Consider the following 15,129-nt stretch of genomic DNA (forward strand, 5'->3'; position numbering starts at 1 on the left):
AGAGAGTTTGTGGGGGCACAGTTACCAGGCTCTTGCAGGAAGTTGCCCTTGGAACTGCCCACACTGAACAGGGAGGACACACACAGCATAAAGCACCCAGCCAGGGGCTCCTGGCCTTTCCTCAGCCCCCTCCTGGCAACTCTGTGCCAGCCTGGTGTCCTCCATTGGTACTTCAGTTCAAGCCCGTTTGGTGGCCCTCAGCGTGAGGTGTGATGAGAGGGGGCCCTGATGCTGCCACACACCATCTTAGCTGGCGACAGAGGAGCCACAGCTGGTGCCAACCCATTAGACTTAGCACAACTAAAGGTATGTTTGCTTATTTCAAAAACAAGAACACATTTTGTTCTTTAAGATCTATTTTAGAAAATGTTTTAAAATATTTTTAAGTATGAAGGAAATAGATAATCACTGCTAACACAGGTTTTGTCTTTTCCAAGCATGGTTTAGCAGTTACTTCTCACGTGGGCAGACTTGTGAATTAAGTCCCACAGTGTCAATCAAGCCCGCAGTTCTTGAACCAGTCTGCAGAGCCAGGACTCAAAGTCAGACCTGTGACTTTGGGTTCAGACTATTGCTACTGCACCATGAGACACTTCCCACAAATCCCTCTTCTCTGGATTCTGCTGGTCAAATAGCAGACCCAGTAACAACCAAGACCCCTGGATAGCACTTGGGTGTTCTTCACAAATTGGGTTTAGGGAACATTTGAATCAAAAAGGTTTGGGTGTCTTAGTGGAACAGTGGGTGGAGATGTGAGTGTGCTCCTGTATAGAAATCTGGCAGGCAGCATTCATCAGACGCCTTGGTTCTAGAACCGCCTTCTTTGTGCTGCAGCTTATGGGATAGGAATCCTGGAACGTGCTCTGGGAGCCATGGGCTGACCTGTCACATTTCCTGGTGGGAGCAGACCCAAGACCATTGTCTTTAGATCTGACCCAGGGCAGAGAGTGAGAACACACCTGGAAAGGCAGGTCTTTAGCTGGAAAGAGGCGTCTTCTAGGAGAGGAAAAGAGTAAGAAAGATGGAAAATAGTTCCATCCTAAAAACACCGTCCAGTTAATTCTGTCAAAACGAGCAGGATGGGTCAGTCAGGGAGACGACTAGAGCAGCAGACATGCTATTTAGATTACTTTCCCAATAGGTTTATTCTGAGCTGTGTCTGAGAGATTTATAGATGCATCATAATTAAATGCATGTGAATTCACTTGAGGAAAAGGCAGTTGGAGACCCCAGAAGGCAATTAATTGGAGGCTACAAACATTCTGACACACTTGGTCAAGTTAGATGGTTAAGGCTCTGCCTTCTGGGAGGGTAGGGAGAGGGTTTACTGTGACCTTGGCTAAAGTTCCTGGTGGTGATGGTCCTCACGCCAGCTTCCCAGGGGTGGGGGTGGGCATCCCCCTTACCGAGGGACGAGGCTCTGGGGCCACGCAGTCTGGGGGGATGTGCTGGAGAGTGGTCCTTGTGCAGGAACCCCACTCACTGCTCCTCTCTCGTCCCCTGCAGCTGCTGTCAGCGCAGGCCATGGCCTGCCCGCCAAGTTTGTGATCCACTGTAACAGTCCCGTCTGGGGTGCAGACAAGTGTGAGGAACTTCTGGAAAAGACGGTGAAGAACTGCTTGGCGCTGGCGGATGACAAGAAGCTGAAGTCCATTGCCTTTCCATCCATCGGTAGTGGCAGGTAAGGGCATGTGGTGCTCTCCCCGGTGTGTGTGGGCCACACTTGAAGAGACCTCTGTGCACACGGTCAGCTGAGGCTGCGTCCAGCACTCTAGGCAAAGCCCTCTGCCCCTTACCCATGGATTCCCGAGCGGTCTCCAGCCCCCCTCTACCTGTGTCTCACTGCCCTGCTCATGAGGTGGATCTGAGTGGGCAGGTACATTAAACAGGGCTGTCCCCTCTTCCCATCCCTGAAATCTCCCCAGGGAGACTTACAGAGGTTGTGGGGAGCAGTACAACTGCCCCTAAGACAGACCCAGAACCCAGAGGGGCAGCCCTGGAAGGGTGTAGTTGTTGAACCTCTAACGGGGCGGGTAGGACTCAGCCACAAGCCCCCAATTGCCCCCACCCCAGATGTCAGCACATAGCCCATAAGGTCCCTGCCTGTCAGCAGCACTGCGCCCGGGCTTGGGCCTGGCTAACCAGCCGGGTGATAGCAGGCAGACGAACCCCACCTTTGGCTCTAACCCCTACCCCGTAAAGGAAACGTGATCGTCCCCCCCATCATGCAGCATCTCAGGACCGCTCAGACATTAAGGTGCTCTCTGAAAAGAGCATGCTTTGAGAACTCTGCCATGAAGAAGGTGGGATGGCTGCCTCTGAGGCTGTGTCTCACTGTCCGTCACATCTCCAGGCTCCTCCCTCCCCAGGGTCTGAGCCTCAGGCCTCTAGAAGCCTCACCCTCTGGACAGAGCACAGCAGCAAGTAGAAAGTGGCCTTCAGAGCTGCTACAGCCCAGGGCACTGTGTCGGCAGGTGGCTGTCCCTGAGGCGTCCTGTGCACATGGAGAGCCTTCCAGGGTCTCTGCCATCAGTGCCTCCCAGTACTTGAGGAAGGCGGGCTGTGCAGTATAGCATGGGTCCAGCACACTGACACCCCATGACACAGCCAGACGTTGTCCTCCTGGGCCAGAACCATTCCTTGTGCATATAGAAAGCTGCTCTTCTCAAAGCGCTCCCCTTCCAAACCCACGAGGAGGACAGAGAGTGGACTTTGCTGGTTTTAACCTTGTGCACACCTTGTAATGCTGCTTCCCTGAACAGTGCCATCACTGAGGGTCCCACAGCCCAAGTGCCAGAGCTGGTCCTGGGATGTCTGCTTGAGCAGAGCTTAGCCACTATACGCAAAAGGCCTTGCCTATAGGCAGATGGGCACCGTGCGCCAGGGCTTCCCGGGGTCACGGTAGTCACACCAGAGGAGCCGATACGGGAAAACTCTTCCCTCTGGAGCCTCTGCCTCTCCCCATCCCCCTTCAGCAAGGACAGAAGGGGCATCCCCCTCCTGGAGCTTAGCTATGGGTGCCACGCCTCCCCTCTGGCCCTGCAGTTCTGGGCAGTGGGAGGGGCCACCCTGCACAGAGGACAAGTGAAAGTGCACTCCACCCCAGCCTCAAGTTCCCATGCCCACCCTGCCCTGTGCTCTAGCCCCCTCACCTCCAAGTGCAGGTAAGTCCAGAACGGACGCCACTGTTGTTTGGGATTGCCGTCTGTCTAGTTGCCATATATCTTCATTCTGTTTTCTTCTGCCAGAAGCAAAACTTGACCATCATTTTAAAAGCCAATACCATGTAAATGCATATTGAAAAGAAAGCAAAGCCGACAGAGCTAGAGCGTCTGACAGCCCTTTCAGTTGGTTCTAAGAGCACCTGGCAGACACCCACCCTCCATAAAGCAGTCAGCAAGCACCCAGCAGAGTGAATCTCCCCAGGGACTGACCCTACTCAGTCCCAGAGTCCTTGAGAGATTTTTCTTTTTAACAACGTGCTCTTGAATCTGAGCATAATTAGCCAGCTTCCTGCTTCTCCCACTTTCCCATCCTCCCACAGAAATTCTGTTATTTGGCATGGCTCTGCTGTGTGACCTTTGGGAAGTGAATCACCCTTTCTGTCCCTGGCCTGCCTTATCAGCTAGTGAGGCTAAGGGACTACCCTTCCTCACAGACGGTTCTAAGGCACAGTTAATTAGCATTTCGGATGCACTTTGATCTACTCTGATGAAAGGTGCTTCCGAGGAGAGAAGCAATAGAGGAGTCTTTATTGGAGGTAATAATTTCACGCTCTTTCATATGACTATTGGGAAATTTTTAATTGAAGCATAAAAGTCATACCCATAAAAAGAGCATCTGTTATTACAAACTTATTTACATTTTTCATGGAGTAAAATGTTTTAAAAAATAATCAGTTGAAAGCTTTTAAGAGGGCAGAATGCCAAAGACAAGCACATGTGCATTGCCGCCTGGCCCCACATCTGTGGGGCAGACCTTGCCCCACAGAGCTGTGTAAACAGCTGCCCTCCCTTTCATGAGCAGAGAATGGGATTACACCAGAGCTGGCCAGTAAATCACAGTGGGGTTTAGGAGGGGAAATAAAACAGCTTGTTTGTGGCATCCAGTGTCTCCAGCATAAAAGCCATGCTGGAATGAAAACAATATAAACGCAAACATGTTGGTGGAGGGCTGTGGGATCACTTTCTCTCGGCCAAGGCCCGGTGTCATGGGCGTGTGGAGGCTGACCACAGCCCTGCACTGCCTTCCTCCAGCCAAGAGTAGGAGCCAATCCTAGAGCCCACTGAAGGTAAATGAGACCCCCACAGTGTAACCCCGGGCTCGGGAAACCGCCTCTGGCCCTCCTGTCCTTGGGCATCCTGCTCACAGTATTTATGGATCCCCCCGACTTCTCCTGATCTGTTTGACATTAGGGGACGACCCCTCTCCGGAGGGGCAGTACTTGGGGAATAGCTAGTGTGGGGCTTTGATTAAACTCCCCTTAGATTTATGAGCCTAAAAAGGAAAGCCAGTTTGTTTTCTTCAAACTACCATTTATGGCTGTTCATTGAGTTTCAGGAGTGGTGCTAAACCTTCTATCTGTAGTATCCTCACAGCAGTCCCACAAGGTGAGCAGCACTGTTAATTCCACTCAAAGGCAAAGAAGGGGAAGCTTAGAGCGGTTAGGTCACTCACCAGAGGTCACATAGCATGTACTTGAAGAGCCAGCATTTCATCCAAGGCCCTTGGCTTCAGTGCTCTTGATATTAGGCACATGGAACCCCCACCTACTGTCTGGTCAGCCTTGCCAGAGGATCACACCACTCCTTGCTCACTCTCCGTGGGAGTAGACTTTAGAGAACCTTGGGAACACTGCTTGGAATTCCCTGACCTGCCCAGGCACAGCATCAGCCTCCCTGTTCCCTGGGCATGGGCCTTAGAAGACAAATACAAAGAACAGAGACAAATTCTCTTGGGGAGAATTGCTTATATGAGCCCTGAAGAGAAGGTAAGAGGCCTCTGGGGGGTTGTGTTGCCCTGGCCTCTCTCTGGCTTTGGAAGCATTGTGTTGGATGCCTTCTGAATTTTAGCTTCACCCTCTCGTAACCCACCGCTCTCAGCTCGGACCCTGAGAGCCTGGTCTTTACCTCTGGATGGAGTTATTCAAAGCCAGCCAGAGCACAGGAAGGCCCAGGAGCACAATGTGAAGGAGACCTACTCCCAGCAGACGGGGTCCACATGGGGCGACAGACACTCTGCCTGCATCACCCAGGCTACCCTGCCCTATCCACCTTCCAAACAGCCGAGACAATTAAACAGGTGGCCTGGTCCAGTATGAAAACCAGAGTCCATCCAGAAGCCACTTTTGTTCTTAGCCTTCAGGCTTGGACCTCTACTCTTGACCTCCAGAAAATCCATCTGGGCTCTCCAGCTCCCAAGACGCAGCCTCTCCCCACAGGAATCTCTGGGTCCCTGGTCAGCCTCCTTGGCACTGCCCCTGGCCTGCAGTCATGCAGGCCTGCCTTACCCAGCCCTGGAGGCAAAGCCCTAAATGAAGAGGGGCTCAGCCCAGCTGGAGGCAGGAAACCCTCTTCTGTGCCACGTGAACCTGAATCTCTGCTGTCCAGATGGGACAGTGGACAGGAAACCAGTGTGTACACACAGCCCCCAGCCATCACCGAGCAGGTGACCCGGGAGGTAGCCCATGGGGTCCACTTGCAACAGCCACGGAGACTGAGGTCTCAGACACCTTCTTAGTCTGGGCAAGACAAGGCAATAAAAAAGGTCAAAGTGAAGATAAACTCTCCGAGGGGTGGGAAGCCCTTTCTCAGAAAGCAACTTAAGACACTGAGCATAAGCACAACTGGCTGGGTCGGGGCCACATGGAACATGGGGGGCTCCCAGCTCTCGGGGAAGCCCGCCTGCATCCCCATCATCAGCACCACACAGAACCTGCTTCCCAGTGGAAGCAGTACTGACAGAGGTCGGCACGATTCAGACTGGGATCTGACTGGAGTGGGAGCCCGTGTCCGCCCTCGCTCTAGAGGCAGCAGTGACTGGTCTCAGCCTGGAGGCAGACATAGCGCGGTGGCGGTAGAACGGAGTGACAGGAGAGGAAGCCCCAGCCGAGCAGAGAGGCAGCGGTTGTTCCACCCAGGAGGGAGGCCAGCCAGCCCACAGGCCACGAGAGGGGTGCGACACGCAGACGTGAACACCTCCCTCCAGACTGGTTGGTGCTGCACCAGGAGGGCCAGCGGAGCCCCTGCCCACACCACAGCCACTGCAGCAGTCAGTGGCTGACGGCCGTCCAAGAGAACTGGGCGTCTTGACTACAACTTTGTCAGCAGAGACAGCAGCAGTCACCCAGTCCCAGACGTCACAGGGCCTGGGAGGCCGTTTTCCACCATGTGTGCCTTTAGAAAGACCTTCCCACTTTATAGACGACACTATTGATTGAGGGCTCTGGGTAGTATCTTGTTCAATGTACACAGCCTCTCCAGGTAATAAATACTTAATTACCTGCCTTATTCCACCAGGTGGGGAAACAGGCACAGAGCCAGGGCCCAGACTCAAGTCCTGTGGGGCTCCAGGCTGCTGCAAGCACACAGCTGCCCCTGGCTTAAGGGTGCAGGGCCCCACCTGTGAAAGCATCCACTTACACCTTCCATTCTGTTACAAATACTTCTAAGTGTGCCTACTAGAAAGCGTTTTGAGGGCCTACCTGAAGACAAGAGGAAAGCTGCTGCCACCCCCACTCCTTCCTGGTGGCCTGTGTGGTCCAGAGGGGCCACAGTCCCGTGGCTGGGTCTCTTCTTCAGGCTGTGACTGCCTCAGACACAGGTCTAGGTTTGTCATCAAGAGGTTTCCTGGGAACAGATCACATTCATAGTCACCCAACAGCAACCTTGCAGGACAAGCCAGATCAGCCTGTGCTCCCTTAACAGTGGGGCATACAGGCCTGGGCACTGCAGCTCTATGACCTTCGACCCCCTCCCTTTCTTCCCACTTGTAGGTTCTTAACCTCTGGGCCCACCCTACAAGCTCAGATTATTAAGTCCACCCTGACTGCATGTAGAACAGTGGCTCTCAGAGCATGGGCTCACCTCATCAGACTTCCTGGCTGGAGCCTGCAAACTGCATGTTGGCCACCCCTCCATAATCCTGATAGAAGCTAAAGTGGAAAACTGTTGACTGAGAGGAACAGGGACTAATGTCCCTTCAGTCAGAATCACACATCTTCCAGGGCAGAGGAATGGGAAGCTGGGGGAGAAGGTGTGTGTCAGAAGGTGCTGGGCCCAGGTGCAGTGGCTGGCCTGGTGGCGCCCCAGGGAGGCCCCGTCACATCTCTGTACCACACCATCTCCCCTGGCTCGGGCAGAGCAGCCTCAGAGTGGCACGAGGGCAGCTCACGAAGCCTTGCCCAGAGCCAGCTCCAGCGGGGCACATGCCAGAGGAGGTGAGCTGCGACCATCAGGCCACACAACAGAGGCCCTCACCTCGGCCCAGCTCACCTGTGCAGGTGCAGGCAGGGACGCCCAGGAGGGCATCGCTAGTAGGGTGTCTGGGGCTGGTGGAGCCTGGTCTTGGGCTTCCAGTGCTGCCTGGCCCCTGCCTAGCCAGGTGGTGTGTACAGGCCGAGCTCTGCCTGGTCAGAAGTCCCTGGAGTTCCTGGCCTGAGTGCAGGCTGCCCCCTGCGGCAGCTGCCTCCTCTGGATCAGAACAAGTGGGATCGTTTTAATTGAGTTCTCCGGACAGCATCTGTATTTACAGCAGGAAAATAAACATTTGCTCTTGGTGAGATGCTTCAAGTGGGCCCTTATTCGGGTGACCCTGGGACCCTGTGCCCGCACGCTCGCCCCCAAAGTGGGCCTGGTCCCCCTTTCAAGAGTTGGGGGTGGGAAAGGAAGGGTAGCCCCTCCAGGGTGTGAGCTGGGTGCCCCACAGCACACTCACCAGAGAGAAGCGCCAAAACAGAAGGTCGGCTTTACATCGTGCAGTCTTTCCAGCCTGCGTCTTGTCCTGGACAGCATGGCCTCTGTGCTTCTCGACTCCTGTGAGGAAAGTCAGGGCAGCTGAGCCAGGCTTGTGAGAACAGCTTCTTGCCAGGCTGAGCCTGCAGGTCCCGGAGTGAGGATGAGAAACTTCTGCACCGTTCCCACCACCCTCCACCCCAGGCCGCTTGTTGGTCACCCCAACTTTGCTGGTGCACAGAGCCCCAGGGGGTCCTCAGGTGGAGGCTGCCTGTCCGGAACACCTCTGCAGCTCCCCCTCAGCTTCTGAGCCTGGTCTGGTCACAGGCTTGTGTGTGCTGCCTGCTGGCAGGAGTGCCCTGTGCTTGGGTGGGGGACCTGTGAGGGTGCCCCAACTCTGGGGTGCACCTACTACAGCCCGTAGGCTCCTCCACACAGACTGGGAACAGGCCTGGGGTGAGGCCCATGTCTTTCAAGAGTGAACTTCATTTCTGAAGCATTCAGGAGTTAGTAGGGGTCCATTATCAAGCTGAGTGAAGCCCTGTTTGATTGAAAGCAAGTTGCAAGAATGGTTTTCTCCTCGGCTCTGAAAGGCTCCGAGTGCTGACAAGAGATTAAGTGTGACCCTCCAAAAGAAGCTACAGTGGTGCACATCTCGCAGCGCTTGGCGAGTGAGCCGGGGAGAAATCCTGTACCTGACACACCTGAACGCTTCTCGCCTGGCAGCAGGCACACCATTCGAAGCAAAGTCCCAACCGAAACCGGCAAGTTGGCCCCACACTTCAAACTCCAGGGTCAGGTCGGATGGAAGACAGTAGACCTGCAGATGAACAAAGAAATCCCCATGGACTCTAGCCCCTCACTCTTGCCCTCAGTATCCTGAACTGTAAACTGGGGTCAGTAAGAGCTTGAATCCAGGGCCACTGGCTCCAAAGGCCATGTTATCTCCCCTAGACTAAGCCTAGCGCCATAGTCCTGGATGCTGTGCCCAGGAATGGCCCAGGCACACACGGAGCAAAGAGTGCTTATCCTGTTAGTCCTGCTTTCAGATTCTTGCCCGAGTTCTGAGCCATGTGACGTTTACTTTAAATGGAATTGTATGTGAATTCAGGTCATTTTGGCCTGGAGACTTGGATGCTGTTGCTTGGGATGAAGAGCCTACTTGTCCCAGAGTTGTTCCCTCACACAGCTCCCTGACACTCAGGCCTACGGGGTGTCCAAGCTGGTGTGTGCTAGGAGGAGGATGCTCGGCACTCATGAAATCAGAAGGCCGAGGGGAGGGTGCAACCCTTTACCATGGACAAGACGGAGGCTGATGCTTCCTGGAGAAGCTCCAGCCTCCATTACCCCTGAGACTGAGCCCCCCGGGGAGCTTTTGGGAACCTGAGCTGTATCTCAAGCCCCATGCTAGTCCCAGTGATATCGGGAAGAGAACCGTGAGTTCACACTGCCCACAAGAGATGGCACACACCCCACACGTTGTGAACCACAGACCCTGTCACCTTGCTAACTGCCTCTCAGAAAGCGTCATGCCATGCCCCCTGTTGGGAGCACACAGCGTATTCTCCTGTAGGACATAGCTCTCCGCCTCCTCATCCTCCCCCTGCCTGGTGGCACTGGGCTCTCACACCTGTGTCCAAGCAACCAGAGGTTGAGGGCCACTCGTGAACCCTGACACAGCGCCAGGCCACCGCAGCACAGGGAACTCGAGGGGCTCTTGGAGGGAGGTGGTGGCTGGGGAGGGTGGACCCGTGGCCGCCGTGGCCCCATAGTTGCTGAGCCCTCATTCTCTCTCTCGCAGGAACGGTTTTCCGAAGCAGACAGCAGCTCAGCTGATCCTGAAGGCCATCTCCAGTTACTTCGTGTCCACAATGTCCTCCTCCATCAAAACGGTGTATTTTGTGCTTTTTGACAGTGAGAGTATAGGCATATACGTGCAGGAAATGGCCAAGCTGGACGCCAACTAGGCTGAGGAACTGCAGGCCAGCCCGCACCATGCCCCCGCCTCCAGTTTGAAAGAAAGAAAGAAAAAAAAAATCCCCTCCACTCCTAATGGAAGGCGGGAACCCTTTAATTTTTTTTCCCCCCCAGTTTTGCTCATCTAGGGAAAATAAGGTTTTGGTTTCCAGTTTAATTGTTTTGACCTTCGAAAATGTTTTTACGTTAGCACTGATAGTTGACATTACTGTTGTTAAGCACTGTTCCAGACCGTGTCTGATTTTAGTGTAACCTAGGAGATTTTATAGTTTTATTTTAATGGAATCCTGCCTGACGCAGAGCAGTGGGGAGAGCAGTGTCTTCTGCGTGGGGCAGAGTGCAGGAAGCCCGTTTGTAACCGTGTGTCGTGGTGCTTTATTGTACACCCAGTGGCGTTCTTTTTACTATAATGTTCTTTTTTCCTCCCCTCAAGAAGAAAAATCATGAATTTGCAGCAGACTTAATTTTTGTTTACTTTTTGTCTTAATGTTGGATTTGAAAAATGAAAGATTTAAAAGGCAGAACAGAATCTGTTGTCCTTAATTATATTTGCAATTTGGAATTTGTGTGAATTGATTTAGTAAAATGTTAAACTGTTCTGACTGGTGTGTTCCAAGTTACTGTGCCCTTGAGTCCTAAGTCGGTCTCTCTCATCACAGGAGTGGGGGACCCTGGGTGGGGCAGCCCACCCCGAGAAATACTACAGTGGTTACTGCACCCTGGGGTAGGGAGAGCAGCCTCAGACCCTGATGGTCTCTGGGGGCGGTTCGTATAAAGTCTCCTTTCATCCCGTGACACCGGGCAAGGGTGAGATCCCATTTCATGGATGAGAAAGCAGATGTTCCAACAGCCATGTGGGTGGCAGGTGGCAGGCTGGTGGTCCAGCCTGGATCTCTAGACTCTGAGCTCAGCTTTCTCCTGCCACCTCCTCCCTCCTGACCATCTCTCTGACTCATGGCTGGACCCAGAGCCCCTGGGCCACTTACTTGCCAGATGGAGTGACAGAAGCCTTGAGCCGTCAACCCGGGCCACGCTGATTCCTACAGGACGGGGTCCCTGTTACTGGGAGCTTTCCAAAGGCAAGGAAGGTGCTGTCACCAAGGCCCCCATCATGCCGTCAGCTTTGTACACGCCTTCCTACAGCTGTGGGTGTTTAGGGGTGATCCCTACCACACTAGAGTAGGAAAACTCTGGCTATCTCAACTTGTTAGCAAACTGCAGACACTCTGTGCTTCAGAAGGTACATTCACCTTAATCTAAATTTGCCTAAAAGGCACAAAGAAATGTGCCTGATTCTAAAGCAGACTTTACCCAGGAGGAAATACATAGCACACTGCATATCTTGGATGAATGTAAAGGATCGTTTTTCCTTTCCAAACTGTGCCTAATGAAATAAAAATAGAATTCCTGAGCCATCACACAACCAGCCTTTTCAATGAAAAAGCAACAATAACACTTCTCACTCAAACCTGAAAGATTGTTTGGAATTTTCCTAAACAGAAGTGTTATTAAGACTTAAAAATTTTCCCCCAAGATCTTTACTGTGTCTAGATTACATATTCCTACTTATTAATTATATTTTGGCAAAAAGTTTTTTTTAAAGACGAATCTTGGGATTAACGTATACACACTACTATATATAAAATAGATAATCAAGGAAGACCTACTATATAGCACAGGGAACTATGCTCTAATAACCTAAATGGGAAAATAATCTGAAAAAGAATACATACATGTGTAACTGAATCATTTTGCTGTACAGCTGAAACACACAACATTGCTAGTCGACTATAGTCCAATATAAAATAAAATTTTTTAAGTAATAAAAAAAGATGCATCTTAAAATGATACCACTCCATCAGTAATATCTGCACACATCTGCCTGGACAAACCATACTGAGTAGCCATTCACCCAAGAGTGTTGTCTGTGCAGATGAAATCTGTGATGTGGATGCTGTGGCTTCCAGGAGCTGGTTATTTACTGTGTGTCAGGCACTGTGCTGAGTCTCTTACAGGTATCATTCATTCTGTCCCTGTGACAACCCTGAAGGGCAGGTCCTTTTGTTAGAGCCATGAGAACACAGACTGGGAGAGATTGAGTACCTTGTGATCACACTGCTAATAAGTGATAACCAGATTTAAACAGAGAAATGCTGACCACCATAACAAGGCCCAAGATGGCACACTAACCAGCAACAAAGAGAGGCCACTTGGCCTCGGTGCCATTTTCAACTTGAGACGGAAACACAGATGGAACAGAGGTTTAGGTAGTTTCCAGGTAAATGGCATTTCCTTCACCTTGGAAAAGGAACACCTTAAAAACCAGTCCTGTGTTTATCAGAGATCGTCCACTAGATGTCACTCAAAGGATGGGAAGCCAAGAGGAAAGAGCTTCAGGTTTCTGCTCTTCGAGTGTGCACAAAAGAATAGACTGCATTCGTCAGGATTTGTGTGAATTATTTACCATAATCACCTAAGTGTTTCTAAACTTTTGATAATCCAGAGTGTGTTGTGCCCCTGAAATGTGGGCTCACTGAAGAAATTCTTTTCAGTGACACTGAGGGAAAGCACGCCAACCCCTCGCCTGGGATCCCCATCATCTCTAAATCACCCCGTCTGTTTTCAAAACTGAGATCAAAAACTGTTCTCTGATGTCGGCCTCATGTTTACAGGGAAAAAAGAAAACAGCTCATTACTTAAAAAAAAATGGTATGAGTGCAAGGAACCACTTGAAACGTACACAGACCTCAAATGAAAAGACATGTCTGCAGTTAGTAAAATTTACCAGAAGTGAGATTATTCTGGGAAGGGAGAAACCTGCAGCCTCTGCAGAGGTAAGGGCTGTCCCGGCCTCCCTGGTGCTGTGAGCTGTGTTGGAGGCAGGCTTGCAGTGAGCAGGGAAGGAGTCATTCACCCCACAGCCACACGGCCACCACGCCTGAGACCCAGCCCGACCTCAGGATTGCAGCCTGCAACGCAGCCTGTGCCGGTGGCTGGGCAGACAACACCCCCTCCTGCTTATTTCTGAGGAGCAACCTTTGCCCTCGGCAGCTGGGCTCTGCCCCGAATAATCCAGACGATTTCATCAGAAAGCCTATGAGCTTCCTTAAATGACGTCTGAGATCTAACACAGTGGCATGGCTCCAACTGGGACCATACTGACGACTACTCTGTGTGTGTGTCTGTGTGTGTGTATGCGTGTGCGTGTGGACACGTGTGTGTACTGGTCCTCTATATCCATCATTTCATCTACTTCTCATGGCAAGCCTAGGAGGTTGATTATACCCTCCCTATTTTATAGATGAAAAAATTACAACAGAGAGGTGAAGTGTATCCCCCAAGCTATCAGTGGTGGAATGGGGTTTGAACTCAGCTGTCTATGTTTATAGATAGAGTTCTTCCCATCCCCTCTGCCCTGGGGACTGGCCCCTCCTATGGTATGCACTCCCAAATTTTGCTCCAGTGAGACATGGCTTGCCTATTCAACTGCTAGGTCCTATGCAGCTGGCCTGGGGGTATACCCAGAACCTGGATGATAGACAAACAGAAACATGTATTTAAAACAATCCAGTGGCTTCCCAGGTGGCACAGTGGTAAGGAATCTGCTGGCCGATGCAGGAAGATGCGAGAGACTCAGGTTCATTCCCTGGGTCGGGAAGATCCCCTTGCATGGGAAATGGCAACCCATTCCAGGATTCTTGCCTGGAGAATCCCATGGACAGAGGAGCCTGGCGGGCCACAGTCCACGGGGTCGCAGAGAGTCAGACACGACTAAGCACCCAGCACACACGTGCAGTGGGCATCAAGGACTCACGGGGCGCTTACTCTGAACGAGGCTCAGGCCAGGACCTCCTGCAAGGACAGGTGAGACGCTGCTGCTGCCCGGCAGCATGGATGACCCACAGCCAGCCAATGTATGGGCAGGGGCTTGGCAGGGGGAGCTGCACCCACAGGCCCACAGTGCTCAGGAAGACTTTCTGGGAGCAGACAACCTACAGCCAGGCTGTGTGGGGAAGGTTGGAATCTTCTAAGCCAAGACAGCCAGGAGATAGGGACGAGTGGCAGGATGGCACACAGGCATCTGTCCCAGCCGGGGAAGCTCACCGTGTCCCTGTGCTGGGAAGCCCGGGTCTGTGGCCTGCTCGCAGCCAGGCAGCCACGCCAGCCCTAGCTCTGCCCCATCCCTGCCCCCAGCATGTGGAGCTGTCCATCCATGGGTGTGTTTACCTGGGTCAGGTGACTGTGTTTGGTTAGCCAAACAGCCCTGACAGAGAAAAGAAGGCAAGAAGAGAAGTAGGAAAGGGAAGGGATGGGAACAAGAGATGCGCAGCAATTGCCCTCTCTCATTCCATCACATCCCTCAAAACCCTGAGGCCCCACGGCTGGTCTGTTGTTGAGTCTGGCCTTCCTGGAGAGGGTAGCAGCCTGGACCAGTTGATTCAGGGGGCTGGTAGCCCCCTTGTTTCCTTCTGTGTCATGCAGGCTGCATCCTCAGTCACCGTGAGTGGTCCAGCTCTCATCAGAGGCCACAGTGGCTGGGGGATGGCATGGCCCATTTATTCTTTAGCTACCATGGTGTTTAATTTTCATGGCCAGGCGCCACTGACCGGTGTTATCTTGGGGGCTGGCCTTGGAGCCGCCTCGAAGCGATCCACCTGAAGGCACTGGGGGTGGGAGGAGGGTCCCGGGCCAACCCTGGCCGAGAAGAAAGGGAAACGCTCAATGGCAAAGGGTGAGGCTGCCTTTTCTTTGGCTTTTCTCCCATTTATAACCTGGCCTGTTGTGTTTGCTTCTGGGGGCCCCAATATCAAAATAATATCGCATGACCCTCCTGACAGGCAAGGCAATAAAACTGCTCATTAATCCCGGCCCCCATCACCGCCCCTCCATGCTCCTCAGCAAAGGTGTGTAAATAGACTGGCCTTTCCCTGACCCCTGAAAACCAACCCAGCCGGGCGCCTTTGTCAAACTCAGTGAAAGAATCTCAGAAACTCTCTCTCCATAGACGGCACTTTCCCCTCACTCCCCTACTCCCACCCAAGTGACCCACCATCACACACAAACATGTTCACTCACACCCACGCTCACATGTGTACGCACACAGCCCCCCACACACGTGCATGTGCTCACTCTCACTCACCTAAGGCAGGAGACTCCAGGCCCTGTGTGTCAGAGGGGGCAAAATCAAGAGACAAGCAGA

At 52.6% G+C, this 15,129-nt stretch overlaps 1 protein-coding gene and 1 long non-coding RNA gene across 9 annotated transcripts in view; one reads left to right on the top strand and one right to left on the bottom strand.

Annotated features, from left to right (window-relative positions):
* The window catches only part of LOC102178535 (core histone macro-H2A.1), an 81,423-nt gene extending 70,892 nt beyond the window's left edge, over positions 1–10,531 (top strand). For all 6 annotated transcript variants that reach the window (XM_018050353.1, XM_018050355.1, XM_018050351.1 and 3 more), the window contains exons 8-9: positions 1,507–1,681; positions 9,754–10,531. In XM_018050353.1, coding sequence (XP_017905842.1) covers positions 1,507–1,681; positions 9,754–9,919 — 341 coding nt within the window. In that variant the 3' untranslated portion in view covers positions 9,920–10,531. The remainder of the gene's footprint in view (positions 1–1,506; positions 1,682–9,753) is intronic.
* Positions 1,689–15,129, bottom strand: part of LOC108636365 — a 94,116-nt gene continuing 80,675 nt past the window's right edge. Inside the window, exons 1-3 of one of the 3 annotated variants that reach the window (XR_001918303.1) lie at positions 7,936–9,747; positions 6,704–6,848; positions 1,689–3,241 (exon numbers count right to left, since the gene is read on the bottom strand). This is a non-coding gene — a long non-coding RNA (uncharacterized LOC108636365). Of the gene's footprint in view, positions 3,242–6,703; positions 9,748–15,129 lie in introns of those variants that run through there. The other 2 variants (XR_001918301.1, XR_001918302.1) reach the window with 2 other exon arrangements.

The sequence above is a fragment of the Capra hircus genome, chromosome 7 (genome assembly GCF_001704415.2).
Source record: "Capra hircus breed San Clemente chromosome 7, ASM170441v1, whole genome shotgun sequence".
Classification (NCBI taxonomy): Eukaryota; Metazoa; Chordata; class Mammalia; order Artiodactyla; family Bovidae; genus Capra; species Capra hircus.